This window comes from Scylla paramamosain, unplaced genomic scaffold (assembly GCF_035594125.1).
Source record: "Scylla paramamosain isolate STU-SP2022 unplaced genomic scaffold, ASM3559412v1 Contig89, whole genome shotgun sequence".
In the NCBI taxonomy this organism is placed as follows: Eukaryota; Metazoa; Arthropoda; class Malacostraca; order Decapoda; family Portunidae; genus Scylla; species Scylla paramamosain.
In genome coordinates this window covers 301,472-316,832 of record NW_026973754.1, presented here as the reverse complement: position 1 = coordinate 316,832, position 15,361 = coordinate 301,472, and the positions used below count along the sequence as shown (strand labels likewise).

The window sequence follows — 15,361 nt, the reverse complement described above, 5'->3', positions numbered from 1 at the left end:
TTAATGCCCACAGCTGGACGTACCACTGTGAGGATCTGATGGAGGCAATGGTCAGTTCGGAAAGATCCATTTACAAGACAGGAGACACATTGCTGGTGAAGAGTGTGAGTCTCCCAAAGCCTGCAGGAGTGACTGATGATGTGTATGTTGATGAGGTGGCCTTCCTCACCACCCCAACTTCTGGTAAGTGTGAGGGAATCCATACATCTGCTGTTCATACTCTCTAATAGTAAAACACACACACACACACACACACACACACACACACACACACACACACACACACACACACACACACACACACACACACACACACACACACACTCACACACACACACACACACACACACACACACGTTGAGAGCAGACGTGTCAGGAGCAGCTGCGCAGACTTGCCTATTTGTGGGTACAGGGTCCGAGGTATTTTCTTAGCCTGGCTCCATACAAAAGTATAAGAAAGTGCACAGTGTGGGGTGGAGTTTTTATGGAAGTAGAAAAAGATCGGAGATGGAATAGATGAAGTGAAAATTGTGGGTGAAAGCACCGAATCCAAATTGGTTGTAAACAAAGCGTGATGGCGGCCGCCGCCGCGTCGCCGTCGCCCAGAGGCACACCAAAATTTGAAGGATTTAGTGAAAAGGATATACAGGTAGGCAAGTTAAATGCAAGATTATGGAAATTAGAAGAAGAGAATGAAAAGATAAGAGAGGAAATAAGAGGATTGGTGACATTAGTCAGAGGATGGAAAGGAGATAAGGAGAAGGGACTTAAAGACACGAACGACATTGTTGAAGAGCTGGAAGAGTTGAAAGGAAGGGAGTTAAAAAGAGAAAGGGAAAACAAGAAACTGAGAGAGGAAGTGGAAAAGATAGTGGATTTAAATGTAAAGTACAGTGAAGAAATACAAGAACTCAAAAAAGAAAATGGAAAGTTAAGGAGCATGGTGGAGAAGGAAGAAGTTAGGATAGATGAAGGCAAAATCCAGAGTGAAGTAAAAGGCTTAGTTGAAAAGGAAGTGAAAAGTTGGAAAGAAGAGAGAGAACAAGAGAAGATAGATATGACAGAAATAATAAGAAAACAGCAAGAAGAACATGATAAAGAGATGGCGAAAAAAGTAGTGAAAATCATTAAGGAAAAAGATAACATAGTAAGGGATACGGTACAAAAAAAGATGTGCCTGATGGTGTTTGGGGATAAAGAGAAGACCATATCAAATAAAGTTCTAAGAGAAAGAGAAGAATTACAAAGAGCAAAAGAAATCATTGGGAAAATTGTAGAAGAAGGAGATGAAACGGATATACAAATAGAAGTGTACAGGATTGGGAAATATTCAGAAGGGGGGAAACGTCCCATGAAAATAAGACTTAATACCCAAGCGGCAGCCGAACACATCTTGAAAAGAACGAGTTTGTTAAGAAAGATAGAGGGTATGAAGGATATATATATATATATATATATTTAAGAAGAGAAATGAATGAGGAGGAAAGAAACAAGGTGAAAGAGTTAAAAGAGGAGGCCAAGACAAAAAACGAAGAGAGAACACAGGAACAGGCAGAAAGGTATATATGGAGAGTGATAGACATGAAAATGAGGAAATGGTGGTTAAAGAATGCGGGGCAAGAAGTAAGACAACAAAGAGAGAACACAAAAGAAATGGGTCCACAATAAATAAAATTAAAGTTATGTATACAAACATAGATGGATTAGTGTCCAGCCTAAGGGAACTAAGAGATTATTTACATGAAAAGAAACCAGAAGTGGCATGCATTACGGAAACAAAACTAACAAGGGAGATTAATGTTGAATTTGAAGAAGAAGGATATAACACATGGAGAAGAGACAGAAAGAATAAGGGAGGAAGAGGAGTGATGATTCTAGTAAGAAAAAATATCTTGATAGAAACAGTGGAATATGGTGAAGGGAGGTCAGAAACATTGAGAGTGGAGATCAAGATCCAAGGACAAGAAAGCAGAAAAATTATTGTTGCATACATGCCTCCAAAGACCAACACTTGGGTGACTGATGATTATAAGCACATGCAAAGCGAGTTCATAAAAAGTATAGATGACATGCTAAAGATAAGAAACAAGGTGTTACTAGTAGGAGATTTTAATAGCAAGGAGATAAACTGGGGGGAGATGGAGGTGACAGGGATTGCCAGTACATGGAGTGAAGAATTTTTACAGACTATGATGGTAAACACGATGGATCAATGGGTGAAAGAAAATACTAGGTACAGAGGGGAAGATGAACCATCACTCCTAGACTTGGTTTTTACAAAAAAGCCAGAAAATGAACCAAGTATAGAATATTTGTGTCCAGTGGGAAAAAGTGATCATGTGAAGATGGAGATAGAGATCAAAGAAGAAGTGCCAAAATTCAATGAGGAATATAAAAATGAGAGAAAAAATTATGCTAAGGCAGACTTTACAGGGTTAAAGAAATTCTACGGAGAGCTTGATTGGAGTAATTTATTAAGAGGTATGGAGGTGCAGAAAAAAATATGAAGTGTTTTTAAGCAAGTTTAGAGAAGGTGTTGAAAGATATGTGCCAAGATATAAGGTAAAAGAAAATAAGAAAGTGTGGTTTAATGCAAAGTGTGCAGAGGCAAAAAAGAAGAAAGAGAGGGCATGGAAAAAAATGAGGAAACAATGGAATGAGATAAATAGAGAAGAATACAGGACAGCTAGAAATGATTATGTTAAAATAAGAAGAGAAGAAGAAAGAAATTTTGAAAGAGATGTAGTTGGAAAGTGTAAAGAAGAACCCAAACTTTTCTATAGATATGTAAATGGAAAAATAAAGCATAGAGATACCATTACAAAGCTGAAGAAAAATAGAGAAATTTATGAAACCACACAAGAGATGGCTGAGATACTGAATAAAAGCTTTAAGTCTGTATTTACAAGAGAAACTGTCTTTGCATCACTGGGAGATGAGGAACAACAGAAAGGAATAGCAAACATACAAGTGGAAAGAAAAGAAATGAAAAGACTACTGGAAGAGCTAGATACTAGGAAGGTGATGGGACCAGACGAAGTAAATGGATGGATATTGAAAGAATGTAGAGAGGAACTGGAAGAACCAACATGGGAGATAATTAACAGTTCTTTGAAGGAGGGAAAAGTACCAAAGGAATGGAAGAGAGCAAATATAGTACCGTTATACAAAGGAGGTAATAAAATGGAACCACTGAATTACAGACCAGTCTCACTCACGAGTATTGTAAGTAAACTCTGTGAAATAGTCATTAAAAACAGATGGGTGCAATATCTTGAACAAGAAAATATAATAACAGAAAAACAATTCGGTTTCAGGAAAGAGAGATCTTGCGTAACAAACTTACTGAGCTTTTATACAAGAGTAATAGATAAACTACAAGAGAGAGATGGTTGGGTTGATGCAGTCTATTTAGATCTGAAAAAAGCTTCTGATACAGTTCCACATAAAAGTCTCGTATGGAAACTGGAACATCGAGGAGGGCTAAAAGGAAAAATACTTAAGTGGATGAAGGATTATCTCCAAGGTAGGGAAATGAGCACAGTAATCAGAGATAATAAATCAAGTTGGTACGAAGTAACAAGCGGAGTACCACAAGGGTCTGTGTTGGCACCTATAATGTTTCAGGTCTATATAAATGATATGACTGTGGGTTTAAATAGCTACATTAACATGTTTGCAGATGATGCAAAATTGATGAAAGTAATAAAGAACCAAGAGGATTGTGAGGAACTACAGAGGGATATTGATAGAATTTATGAATGGAGTAAACGATGGAAATTGGAATTCAATATAAAAAAGTGCCATGTAATGGAGATGGGAAGAAGTAAAAGGAGACCTTCATGGGAGTATAAGATGGGAGGAATCACAATACGAAAGAGCAAAGAAGAAAAAGACTTGGGAGTAATAATTCAAGACACGCTATCACCAGAAAAACACATCAATGGAATATTTGGCTCTACATATAATTTGCTAGCAAATATCTGGGTGGCATTTAATTACCTAGACAAAGAAATGATGAAGAAAATCATAGCACACATGATACGCCCCAAACTGGAATACGCAGCAGTGGTATGGTCTCCACACAAGAAGAAAGATATAAGGAAATTGGAAAGAATACAAAGAACAGCTACGAAAATTATACCTGAATTGGAAGACCTAAGTTATGAGGAAAGACTGGAAGAAATTGGATTACCAACACTGCAAGAAAGAAGGGAAAGAGGAGACCTGATAACAATGTTCAAATTAGTAAATGGCATGGAGAAGATAGACAGAGATGACCTAGTTCTAAATGTGGAGGAAGGAGATAGACGTACAAGGGGACATATGAAGAAATTAAAGAAGAGTCATTGTTTGGGAGATATTAAGAAATACAGCTTTCCGCATCGAACGGTTGAAATATGGAATAACTTAAAAGAAGAGGTGGTTGCGGCAAAGAGTGTGCACATGTTTAAAGAGAAATTGGACAAATTCGGGTATGGAGACAGGACTAATTGAGCTTTGGCTCGGACCCTGTACTATACAACTAGGTAAATACAACTAGGTAAATACACACACACACACTAACCCTTACTGCCTCCTCCCCTGCCACAGTGACACAGATGTACCCGCCCGCCCTCAAGCAGAAGGGAATCCTTATTGAGGATGTGGCAGTCAAGAAGGTGACAGAGAATGGGTACTCCCTGGAATTCCAGACCACAAACTGCAAGACTGGAATGCCCCTCCTTGGTCTCCTGCAGGTGGAAGGTAAAAATAATGAAGAAGGTGAAATGTTTATCCTGTTTTGTCCTCCATGTTTTTTTCTTTTTTTTTTTTTCCCGTCACTCTGTTTCCTCTTCTTATCTGCTTTTTTTTTCCCCATGGAGTTTGTGGTATTTTTACTCTTTTTTTATTTTAATTTATTTATCTTTTTTTACTTTGTTTAGTAGTGTCATGATGCTGGATGTGTGTTATTGGATCATGAGATGAGAGAGAGAGAGAGAGAGAGAGAGAGAGAGAGAGAGAGAATCATAAGAAAAAGATGCCTTATCATCCACATTTACATTCAACAATAAAGGAAAACAATGCAGCTTAATATATTTTCCTTTTAGTCTTAGGTAACCCATTGACAAGTCTGGGGACTGACACCTTTAGTGGGCCCTTTTCATTTGTGTTCCATCATATTGTTGCCTTAAACAAAGCCACCCACATACTAAAAGAAGGAAAAAAGACAAAACTTAATACACAATGCCATAAAACCCACAGCATTAATCAGTACTTTTCCCACTCTCTCTCCCTCTATCAGGTCCTCCAGCAAGCTTTGACACTCAGGTGACAGTCACATGCTCCTCTCAGACTGCCACGGGTCCCCTCGCTGGCAACTGGGACCTCGGAATTCAGGGGCAGGTTGTAAAAGGTTTGTTGGGAGACTGAACTATGGATGTCACAGGCCAGTGTTCCTATATGTCTTGCTGTCTTATCTTATTTTCATTTTAACAGGCTGCAGTGGAGGTTTCCTCAGGCTTTTAAGAATGCCAGTGGTAGTTTAAAAGGCTCTAGTGGAAGTCATTTAATTTTTCAAGGGTGGTCAGTGGTAGTTTGAAAGGCTTTAGTGGAAGTTATTTAGTTTTTCAAGGGTGAAGTGAGAGTTTAAAAGGCTGTAGTGGGAGTTATTTAGGTTTTCAAGAGTGAAGTGGTAATTTTTAAAAGGCTCTAGTGTAAGTTATTTAGTTTTTTCAACGGTGAAGTGGGAGTTTAAAAGGCTTTACTGGAAGTTATTTAGGTTTTTCAAGAGTGTTTTATAATTCTGGTGCAAGCTTAAGAAGGACAGTAGTAGTTTAACAGGCTGCTGTGGAGGTTATTTGGTTTTCAAGGTGTTTTATGATGCTGATGATAGTTTAAGAGGGGTAGTGGTAGTTTAGTGAAGTTTTCAGAGATATTTTTCATCACTAATGACAGTTTCATAAGAATTCTGCACTTTTAACAAGCTGAATTTTGGAGATTTTCAGCTGTTTTTCATAATGTTAATGATGGTTAAGGAAAGATTCTGCATCGCTCACTCACTCACTCACTCACTCACTCACTCACTCATTTTGGCAGACATTCCAGCAGGTGTTGACCCAAAGGTCCTGGAGGGCATTCTGGAAAGTGCCCTGGGAACTGATCTCACAGTCCAGTACTCCGGCTCCTGCAAGAACTACCACTACTACATTGAGTGGGAGGAAGATCCCGGCAGAAAGGAGCTGGTGGAGATACACACAGATAACCTGATGTTTGATGGGTGAGGGATTGGAAGTATTTGTTGCTCTCTCTTCTGTTTATTCCCATATTTATTTAGAGTTAGATGTGAAAAACCTGTATTCTTTGGTGGCAGAGTTACGAGATTTGTCTCTTCTGTGTGGAATAATTTTCTCTCAGCCTTGGCATATGTATGTATGTATGTATGTATGTATGTATGTATTTTCAGCTATCTTCTTTCTTTACACTGTCATATTTATTTAACCTATTCCATGGTATCTGTTTGACCTAATCCTTTCTTCTTTGTAGGGTCATTTTCCTTACTGTATCCTATCCTATCTTTTTGACTTACTTGCTTCATTATTCGGGTATTTTCTTTATGCAATCTCTATTTAACTTAACTGTCTCTCACTTGTTGGGTTATTTCCTTTGTCCTATCTATATGTTATGGGGGAAACAGCCTTGGCATATGTATGTATGTATTTATGTATGTATGTATGTATGTATGTATGTATGTATTTTTAGCTATCTTCTTTCTTTACCCTGTCTTATTTATTTAACCTATCTATCTGCTTTTTCTACCATTTTTGTTATTCTGTTATTGCCCATCTGTTAGGTTAGGTTAGTCCATTTGTTCAAGTTAGGCTAGATTTGTTCACATGTTTAAGTTAGGTTAGGTCAGTCCATTTGTTTAAGTTAGGTTAGGCTAGTCCATATTTTTTTTTTTTTTTTTTTTATGTAGGAAGGACACTGGCCAAGGACAACAAAAATCTAATAAAAAAAAATGCCCACTGAAATGCCAGTCCCATAAAAGGGTCAAAGCAGTGGTCAAAAATTGGTGGATAAGTGTCTTGAAACCTCCCTCTTGAAGGAATTCAAGTCGTAGGAAGGTGGAAATACAGAAGCAGGCAGGGAATTCCAGAGTTTACCAGAGAAAGGGATGAATGATTGAGAATACTGGTTAAATCTTGCATTAGAGAGGTGGACAGAATAGGGGTGAGAGAAAGAAGAAAGTCTTGTGCAGCGAGGCCGCGGAAGGAGGGGAGGCATGCAGTTAGCAAGATCAGAAGAGCAGTTAGCATGAAAATAGCGGTAGAAGACAGCTAGATATGCAACATTGCGGCGGTGAGAGAGAGGCTGAAGACAGTCAGTTAGAGGAGAGGAGTTGATGAGACGAAAAGCTTTTGATTCCACCCTGTCTAGAAGAGCAGTATGAGTGGAACCCCCCCAGACATGTGAAGCATACTCCATACATGGACGGATAAGGCCCTTGTACAGAGTTAGCAGCTGGGGGGGTGAGAAAAACTGGCAGAGACGTCTCAGAACACCTAACTTCATAGAAGCTGTTTTAGCTAGAGATGAGATGTGAAGTTTCCAGTTCAGATTATAAGTAAAGGACAGACCGAGGATGTTCACTGTAGAAGAGGGGGACAGTTGAGTGTCATTGAAGAAGAGGGGATAGTTGTCTGGAAGGTTGTGTCGAGTTGATAGATGGAGGAATTGAGTTTTTGAGGCATTGAACAATACCAAGTTTGCTCTGCCCCAATCAGAAATTTTAGAAAGATCAGAATTCAGGCGTTCTGTGGCTTCCCTGCGTGATATGTTTACCTCCTGAAGGGTTGGACGTCTATGAAAAGACGTGGAAAAGTGCAGGGTGGTATCATCAGCATAGGAGTGGATAGGACAAGAAGTTTGGTTTAGAAGATCATTAATGAATAATAAGAAGAGAGTGGGTGACAGGACAGAACCCTGAGGAACACCACTGTTAATAGATTTAGGAGAAGAACAGTGACCGTCTACCACAGCAGCAATAGAACGGTCAGAAAGGAAACTTGAGATGAAGTTACAGAGAGAAGGATAGAAACCGTAGGAGGGTAGTTTGGAAATCAAAGCTTTGTGCCAGACTCTATCAAAAGCTTTTGATATGTCCAAGGCAACAGCAAAAGTTTCACCAAAATCTCTAAAAGAGGATGACCAAGACTCAGTAAGGAAGGCCAGAAGATCACCAGTAGAGTGGCCTTGACGGAAGCCATACTGGCGATCAGATAGTAGGTTGTGAAGTGATAGATGTTTAAGAATCTTCCTGTTGAGGATAGATTCAAAAACTTTAGATAGGCAGGAAATTAAAGCAATAGGACGGTAGTTTGAGGGATTAGAATGGTCACCCTTTTTAGGAACAGGTTGAATGTAGGCAAACTTCCAGCAAGAAGGAAAGGTAGATGTTGACAGACAGAGCTGAAAGAGTTTGACTAGGCAAGGTGCAAGCACGGAGGCACAGTTTCGGAGAACAATAGGAGGGACCCCATCAGGTCCATAAGCCTTCCGAGGGTTTAGGCCAGTGAGGGCATGGAAAACATCATTGCGAAGAATTTTAATAGGTGGCATGAAGTAGTCAGAGGGTGGAGGAGAGGGAGGAACAAGCCCGGAATCGTCCAAGGTAGAATTTTTAGCAAAGGTTTGAGCAAAGAGTTCAGCTTTAGAAATAGATGTGATAGCAGTGGTGCCATCTGGTTGAAATAGAGGAGGGAAAGAAGAAGAAGCAAAGTTATTGGAGATATTTTTGGCTAGATGCCAGAAATCACAAGGGGAGTTAAATCTTGAAAGGTTTTGACATTTTCTGTTAATGAAGGAGTTTTTGGCTAGTTGGAGGACAGACTTGGCATGGTTCCGGGCAGAAATATAAAGTGCATGAGATTCTGGTGATGGAAGGCTTAATTACTTTTTGTGGGCCACCTCTCTATCATGTATAGCACGAGAACAAGCTGTGTTAAACCAAGGTTTAGAAGGTTTAGGACGAGAAAAAGAGTGAGGAATGTACGCCTCCATGCCAGACACTATCACCTCTGTTATGCGCTCAGCACACAAAGACGGGTCTCTGACACGGAAGCAGTAGTCATTCCAAGGAAAATCAGCAAAATACCTCCTCAGGTCCCCCCAACTAGCAGAGGCAAAACGCCAGAGGCACCTTCGCTTAGGGGGATCCTGAGGAGGGATTGGAGTGATAGGACAAGATAAAGATATGAGATTGTGATCGGAGGAGCCCAACGGAGAAGAGAGGGTGACAGCATATGTTTAAGTTAGGTTAAATTAGTCTGTTTGTTTAGGTTAGGTTAGTCCATTTAAGTTAGGTTAGGCTAGTCCATATGTTTAAATTAGGTTAGGTTAGCCCATTTGTTTAAGTTAGGTTAGGTTAGTCCATTTGTTTAAGTTAGGTTAGGTTAGTCCATTTGTTTAAGTTAGGTTAGGTAAGTCCATTTGTTAAAGTTAGGTTATGTTAGTCCATTTGTTTAAGTTACCCATTGCTCCTTCACAGAACTCTAAAAACCAAGATCATTCGTGACTCAGCCGGAGTCCTTTGGCACAGCCCTCTTGAGACAGACTTTGTGACCACTCATAGGGACTCTCCTCATGTAAGTCCTTGCTGATTGGCAGAGAGAGAAAGAGAGAGAGAGAGAGAGAGAGAGAGAGAGAGAGAGAGAGAGAGAGAGAGAGAGAGAGAGAGAGAGAGAGAATATAGGCATGGATCACTAATGATAATGATATTTTTACTGCAAGAGGGACATTGACCAAGGGCAACTAAAAGAAAAAAAAAGCTCAGTGAGTGCCAGTAACCTACAGGAAAGTAAAAAAGGATCATCCAAAACTGGAGGATAAGTGTCTTCAAACCTCCCTCTTGAAAGAGTTGAAGTCACAGGAAGAGGGAAATACAGAAGCAGGCAAGGAGTTCCAGATGATGAGGATAACTAATAACATGATCTTGCCTCATTGCTATCAGGTGACAGTACAAGTGAATGGTTACTTTGGTGCATGTCTTGGTGCCTGTGCCTTCACCTACAATGATGCCACCACTCCCATGCTGACTGGCATGTAGCTCTGCCTCTTCCCTGGCTTGCCTTCATCAGGTAAGGGCCCATGGCATTCCCTCACCCTCACCTTCACCATCTAATTTAACTCATTCCAAACTTGTATTTTTCCTGACAGGCAAGGGGCTGCAGCACACCCTCACCCTGAGTGGCATGGCCATCACTGCCACCCAGCTCACCTGCACTGTAGCACTGTGGGGCGGCTTGCATTCAGTGGCACTCAGCATGCAGCCGGCTGGCTCGGCACTGCTCCCCTCCCCCATCATCTACATGGTGCCAGTCACCGTGGTTGCACTCAGCATCACGGAGGGAAGCACTGGTGGACAGTATCCTCTCACTGTGACTGGCACTGGCTTCCCAGACAGTGATGGGTGGGAGGCTGGCAGTGCCATTATGACTCTGGGTGGCAAGAAGTGTGTGGTTATCTCTGGTGGACCCACAGAGGTCACCTGCACCGTGCCTGCTGGTGTGAGTATAAAGTGTGTGTGTGTGTATTTACCTAGTTGTATTTACCTAGTTATGCTTTATTGGAAAAGAGTTATGCTTGTGCTGTCCCATCTCCATATCTTTTAATATCCAACTTAGCCTTGAATCCATGTATACTTTCTTCATTTACTATCTCCTCATCCCAACTGTTCCATACATCAATACTTCTATATGGGAAACTATACTTTTTGGTGTCTCTTCTACAAGCACTCCTCTTCAGCCTCTTTCCATGTCCTCTAGTGTCCCGTGTATCCCAGACCATTAAGTTGCTCCGGTCCACCTCCTCTACTCCCTTATATGCTTTATATATCGCAATCATGTCTTCCCTTTCTCTCCTCTTTTCCAACGTTTGTAGATGTATCCTTTCCAGTCTCTCTTCATATGACAAGTCCCTGATACTTGGTACCATCTTCGTAGCTGCTCTCTGAACTCTCTCCAACTTACTTTTATCCTTTTTCTTGTATGGCGACCACACTACTGCTGCATATTCTAGTCTGGGTCTTATCAGCGACACGATCATCTTCCTGACCATCTCTTCATCCATATATGCAAAGGCCTGCCTTATTCTTCTCAACAAGTTATAGGTTACTCCTGTAATTTTGCTAATGTGTCTCTCCGGGGTCAGGTTCCCAGTCACTGTAACACCGAGATCCTTTTCCTCTTCTGCTCCACTCAACCTTACACCATTCAACACATAATTTCCTTTTACTCTTCTTGTACTTTTTCCAAATTCTATTACTTTACACTTCTTTAAATTAAATTCCATTTCCCATCTATAACTCCACTCTGATATCTTGTTCAGGTCTTCTTGTAACGTTCCACAGTCCTCTGCACTCTCAACTTTCTTCAGCAACTTTGCATCATCTGCAAAAAGGCTCATGTAGCTTTTCACCTTCTCCGTCATATCATTTATATAGACTGCAAACATGATTGGTGCAAGTATTGAGCCTTGGGGTACTCCACTTATGACTTCCCTCCATGATGATTTTTTATCTTTTACCAAGGTTCTCATTTCTCTGTTTGTCAAGAAATTTTCCATCCATCTCAGCAAGCCCCCCCTTAGCCCACCATTATGCTTTAACTCCACAACAATTTCCTGTGTGGCACTTTATCAAAGGCTGCCTTCAGGTCTAAATAAACACAATCAGCCCATCCATCTCTTTCTTGCATTATATCCACTACTCTAGAATAAAAACTCAGTAAGTTTGTAACACACGATCTCCCTCTCCTAAATCCAAATTGTTGCTTTAATATCACTTCATTTCCTTCTAGATACTGCATCCATTTATCCTTCACCAATCTTTCACACATTTTGCACACCACACTTGTTAGAGACACAGGTCTATAGATTAAGGGCTCCTCTTTACTACCACCTTTGTAGATTGGCACTATGTTAGCTCTCTTCCATTCAATTGGGACTCTACTTTCAATTAGGGAGCTTTCTATAATATTATGTATTACCCATGTCAACTGCTGATTGCACTCTTTTAGTATCCATCCTGACACTCCATCAGGTCCAGGGGCCTTCCTAACGTCTAGTTCCTCCATCTGTTTCTGGACATCCTCTTCAGTCACTTGGATTTCCCCGAGACCCATTTCCTCACTCATCTCACTCTGGTACACAAATGTTTTCTCTTTTGTGAATACTGACTGAAAACTCCTGTTCATTATCTCTGCCAATTCAGCCGGATCCTCACACATTTGACCATTCACCTTCAATCTGCTTATTCCTTCTCTATTTTTCATTTTGCTGTTCACATATCTGAAGAATAGTTTTGGTTTCTCTTTGCATTTGTCCATAACATCTTTCTCATAATTTTTTCTTTCTTCTCTAATAACCTTTACATATTAATTTCTTGTGGTTATGTAGTTTTGCCACAGCTCCTGCTTTTTTTTTCCTCTGCCATCTATTCCATGCTGTTTCCCTCTCCTCCCTAGCTATTTCACATCTTCTATTATACCAGTCATTGTTATATCTTCTCTTTGTCTCTACTTTTGGTACATATCTTTTCACTCCCTCTTCATAAATATTGATGAAAGCTTCCCACTTCTTTTGCACATTACTTGCTGTGATAAGTGTACTTCAATCCCCTTCACCAAAGTATCTCCTCATTTGTTCAAAATTTTACTTACCATAATTAAATCTTTCACTTTTATAATCTTCACATCTACTCTCCTCTCTTTTTTCTTTAATACAAAACCTTATCATGACATGGTCGCTTTTTCCTAGTGGACAACTATAGTTCATGTCTTCTATAATATCTGTTTCTTTTGATAACACCAAATTGATGGCTCCTCTGCTCCTCTGTATCTAGTGTTTTCCTCAACCCACTGTGTCATAATATTGTTCATTGCCAGTTTCAGAACCTTATCTTCCCATGAGTCTTCTCCTCCTCTTGTGTTCCACTCCTCCCAATTTATCTCTTTACAATTAAAATTCCCATTATAACAATTTTGTTGTTTTCTTTAATTTTCTTTACAAGCCATTCTTTTGTCTCACTCAGCAACTGTTCATGCTCTTGTCTATTCCAGGTCTTTGTTTTTGGTGGGACATACACCACTGTGACATATTGTATTCCTCCTCTTCCATTTATTAGTTGTAAATTTAGGCCTTCCACCAAGCCTTCTGCCTTTTCCACTCTCCACCCTGATACCCTTTTTAACAAGCATCATCACCCCACCTCCTCCTTTTCCACATCTGTTTCTTATCCACATATTGTACTTCCCCCTCCTAAATTTGATGTCTCTGAATCTCTTAGTTTAGTTTCTACCATTGCCATGATGTCTGGTTCATTTGCTTTCATAAATTCATTCACTTCATCCATCACTGAAACTAAACCATCCACATTAGTGTATGCCACTGTCCATGTCCCTCCCTCTCTTAGAGCTGTGCCTCTGCACCCTTCACTCTTCACATGTACCACTTCCTCAACCTTAGGTCCATTACTCTCCAGAAGAAAGTTCCTTTTCCTCTTGTGTTCTCTGTTCATTCCTTTCTTTTGCTTCACTTCTCAATTCATTAAGTTTCTTCCTTTCTTCCTCATTCATTTCTCTTCTAATCCAGACTTATTTAAACTTGTTACTTTTGGCTAGCTTCCACGCATTTGCCAATGTTTCTTCAGCTGTTGTTTGGGATTTTAGTTTGATTTTCAATGGTCTACTTTTTCCTTGATCATATTTACCAATCATGTACACCTCTATTTCATCTTCCAGCTTTGTATCCCCTTCGTTTATCACACTCAGTACTAATCGAGCTGTTTTTCTTTGTTCTGCTTCTCTTTTATACCATTTTTTTTATCTCACTTTCTTCCAGGCCAAAGATCATTACACTCTTCTTTTTATCTACAGTGTCTCTTACCAGGTTTTCCTTTTCCTTTATTACCTTTATAAACTCTCTTGTCAAGCGTTCTTTACTTCTCTGGTCCTTCACTACTTCTCTATAACTCACTTTTTTCTCCAACTGTGTGTGTGTGTGTGTGTGTGTCAGTGTGTGTGTGTGTGTGTGTGTGTGTGTGTGTGTTTGTTCTTATGTAATTTTATTTTTAAAGAATTTAGTAAAACTTGTAATGTCTTATCTTTTAAAGTTAATTTGTCATATTTATCTTTAAAGCTATGAATGCTTTGTGTGTGTGTGTGTGTGTGTGTGTGTGTGTTTGTGTGTGTGTGTGTGTGTGTGTGTGTGTGTGTGTGTGTGTGTGTGTGTGTGTGTGTGTGTTTAAAGCTATGAATGGTTCCTGCACACATAAATTGGTCAGTCAGTGCCTTCCACTGGCTAATTGCTCTGTCAGGAAAACTATATTTATATCACATACAAGCTGCATCACACATAGCTTGGGTGATTTGCGCCCACAGCACAGAAAGATAACACCAACAACATACATATGTTGGTGTTACATTTTTTTGGTGTGGCTACTTTTTGCGTATGAGACAGAGCCAAAGCTACATGTGATGCTGCTAAGTGAAAAATGTATTTTAGGATTAGAAATACTATTTTCTCACATTTTCTTTCCTCTTTTGTTTGTACAATTTCTTACTGTAAGAGTGTGTCATGATGGTGATGATGGTGGTAGTGGTGTTAGGTTAGGCCAGGCCATCACCTCCTGACCCTCTCCACTCTGGCAGGAGGCACGGTGGATGTGGTGGTGGATGTGGGCAGCACAAGTGGCTCCCTCCCTTCCTCCTTCACTTATGACGTCTCACTGTCACCCACCATCATTGGCCTTTCCCTCCACACCCTCTCCCTCTTTGGTGAGTCTCTTATCCTCCTCCTGTTCCTCCTCCAGTTGTGGAAACAGTGAAGATCTAAGTCATAACAAATATTTTCTCTAATGTGTTTCTGTGTCTTATTTTCTCCTCTCTCACAGGTCAAGAGGAACAAACTTTGGCACTTCAGGATCAGTTCATGTGAGTGTCATTCTGTCCTTCCCTCCCTCCCTCCCACCCAGTAAAAGTCAGGAAAACATAACCTATTCCCTCCATCTCAATCTCAATCTCAATATTTAATGTGTAGGGTGCATATGGGGAGCTGGCTGCAAGGAGATGTCAGAGAGGGAAAAGGTTATTTGGGGGTTGGGTGAGGGGAAAACTAAGTGTCCAGGGTAGGAGTTTTATGTGCATGTTCTGAAATGTGGGAGTGTTAGGTGTTTGAATGCACGTGCTGTGTTTGTGAGGGGGAGTCCGTTCCAGCTGCATGTGGTCCATGGAAGTGTGAGTGCTTGAAAGAGTCTGTGTTATCGTGGTATGTTGAATATTTGTGGTTGTGTGTGTTATGGGTACTAGCTGTGTGTGGTGTAAGT

The 15,361-nt window shown here is 40.3% G+C and overlaps 1 protein-coding gene across 3 annotated transcripts; it reads left to right on the top strand.

Moving 5' to 3' along the window:
- Positions 1 to 23: 23 nt before the first annotated feature.
- Positions 24 to 14,813, top strand: LOC135098877 (uncharacterized). 3 transcript variants are annotated; one of them, XM_064001283.1, is made up of 7 exons: positions 24 to 183; positions 4,594 to 4,746; positions 5,285 to 5,395; positions 6,079 to 6,259; positions 9,530 to 9,626; positions 9,992 to 10,118; positions 10,198 to 10,334. In XM_064001283.1, exons 1-6 carry the CDS (start codon positions 39 to 41, stop codon positions 10,085 to 10,087), a joined length of 783 nt encoding a protein of 260 aa, XP_063857353.1. In that variant the 5' UTR covers positions 24 to 38; the 3' UTR covers positions 10,088 to 10,118; positions 10,198 to 10,334. The 3 variants fall into 3 exon arrangements, 2 of the variants coding, with proteins under 2 accessions (XP_063857353.1, XP_063857354.1); XR_010267468.1 differs by lacking the exons at positions 9,530 to 9,626; positions 9,992 to 10,118 and adding an exon at positions 14,688 to 14,813 and having other exon boundaries at positions 10,198 to 10,547; XM_064001284.1 differs by lacking the exon at positions 9,992 to 10,118 and having other exon boundaries at positions 10,198 to 10,357.
- The last annotated feature ends 548 nt before the right edge of the window (positions 14,814 to 15,361 follow it).

Excerpts from the sequence above, each read along its gene's own strand:
- LOC135098877 (XM_064001283.1), top strand. The coding sequence starts at position 39 with ATGGAGGCAATGGTCAGTTCGGAAAGATCCATTTACAAGACAGGAGAC. Across the intron at positions 6,260-9,529 it reads GATAACCTGATGTTTGATGG|AACTCTAAAAACCAAGATCA; the intron begins GTGAGGGATTGG and ends GCTCCTTCACAG. Across the intron at positions 9,627-9,991 it reads CTCATAGGGACTCTCCTCAT|GTGACAGTACAAGTGAATGG; the intron begins GTAAGTCCTTGC and ends CATTGCTATCAG.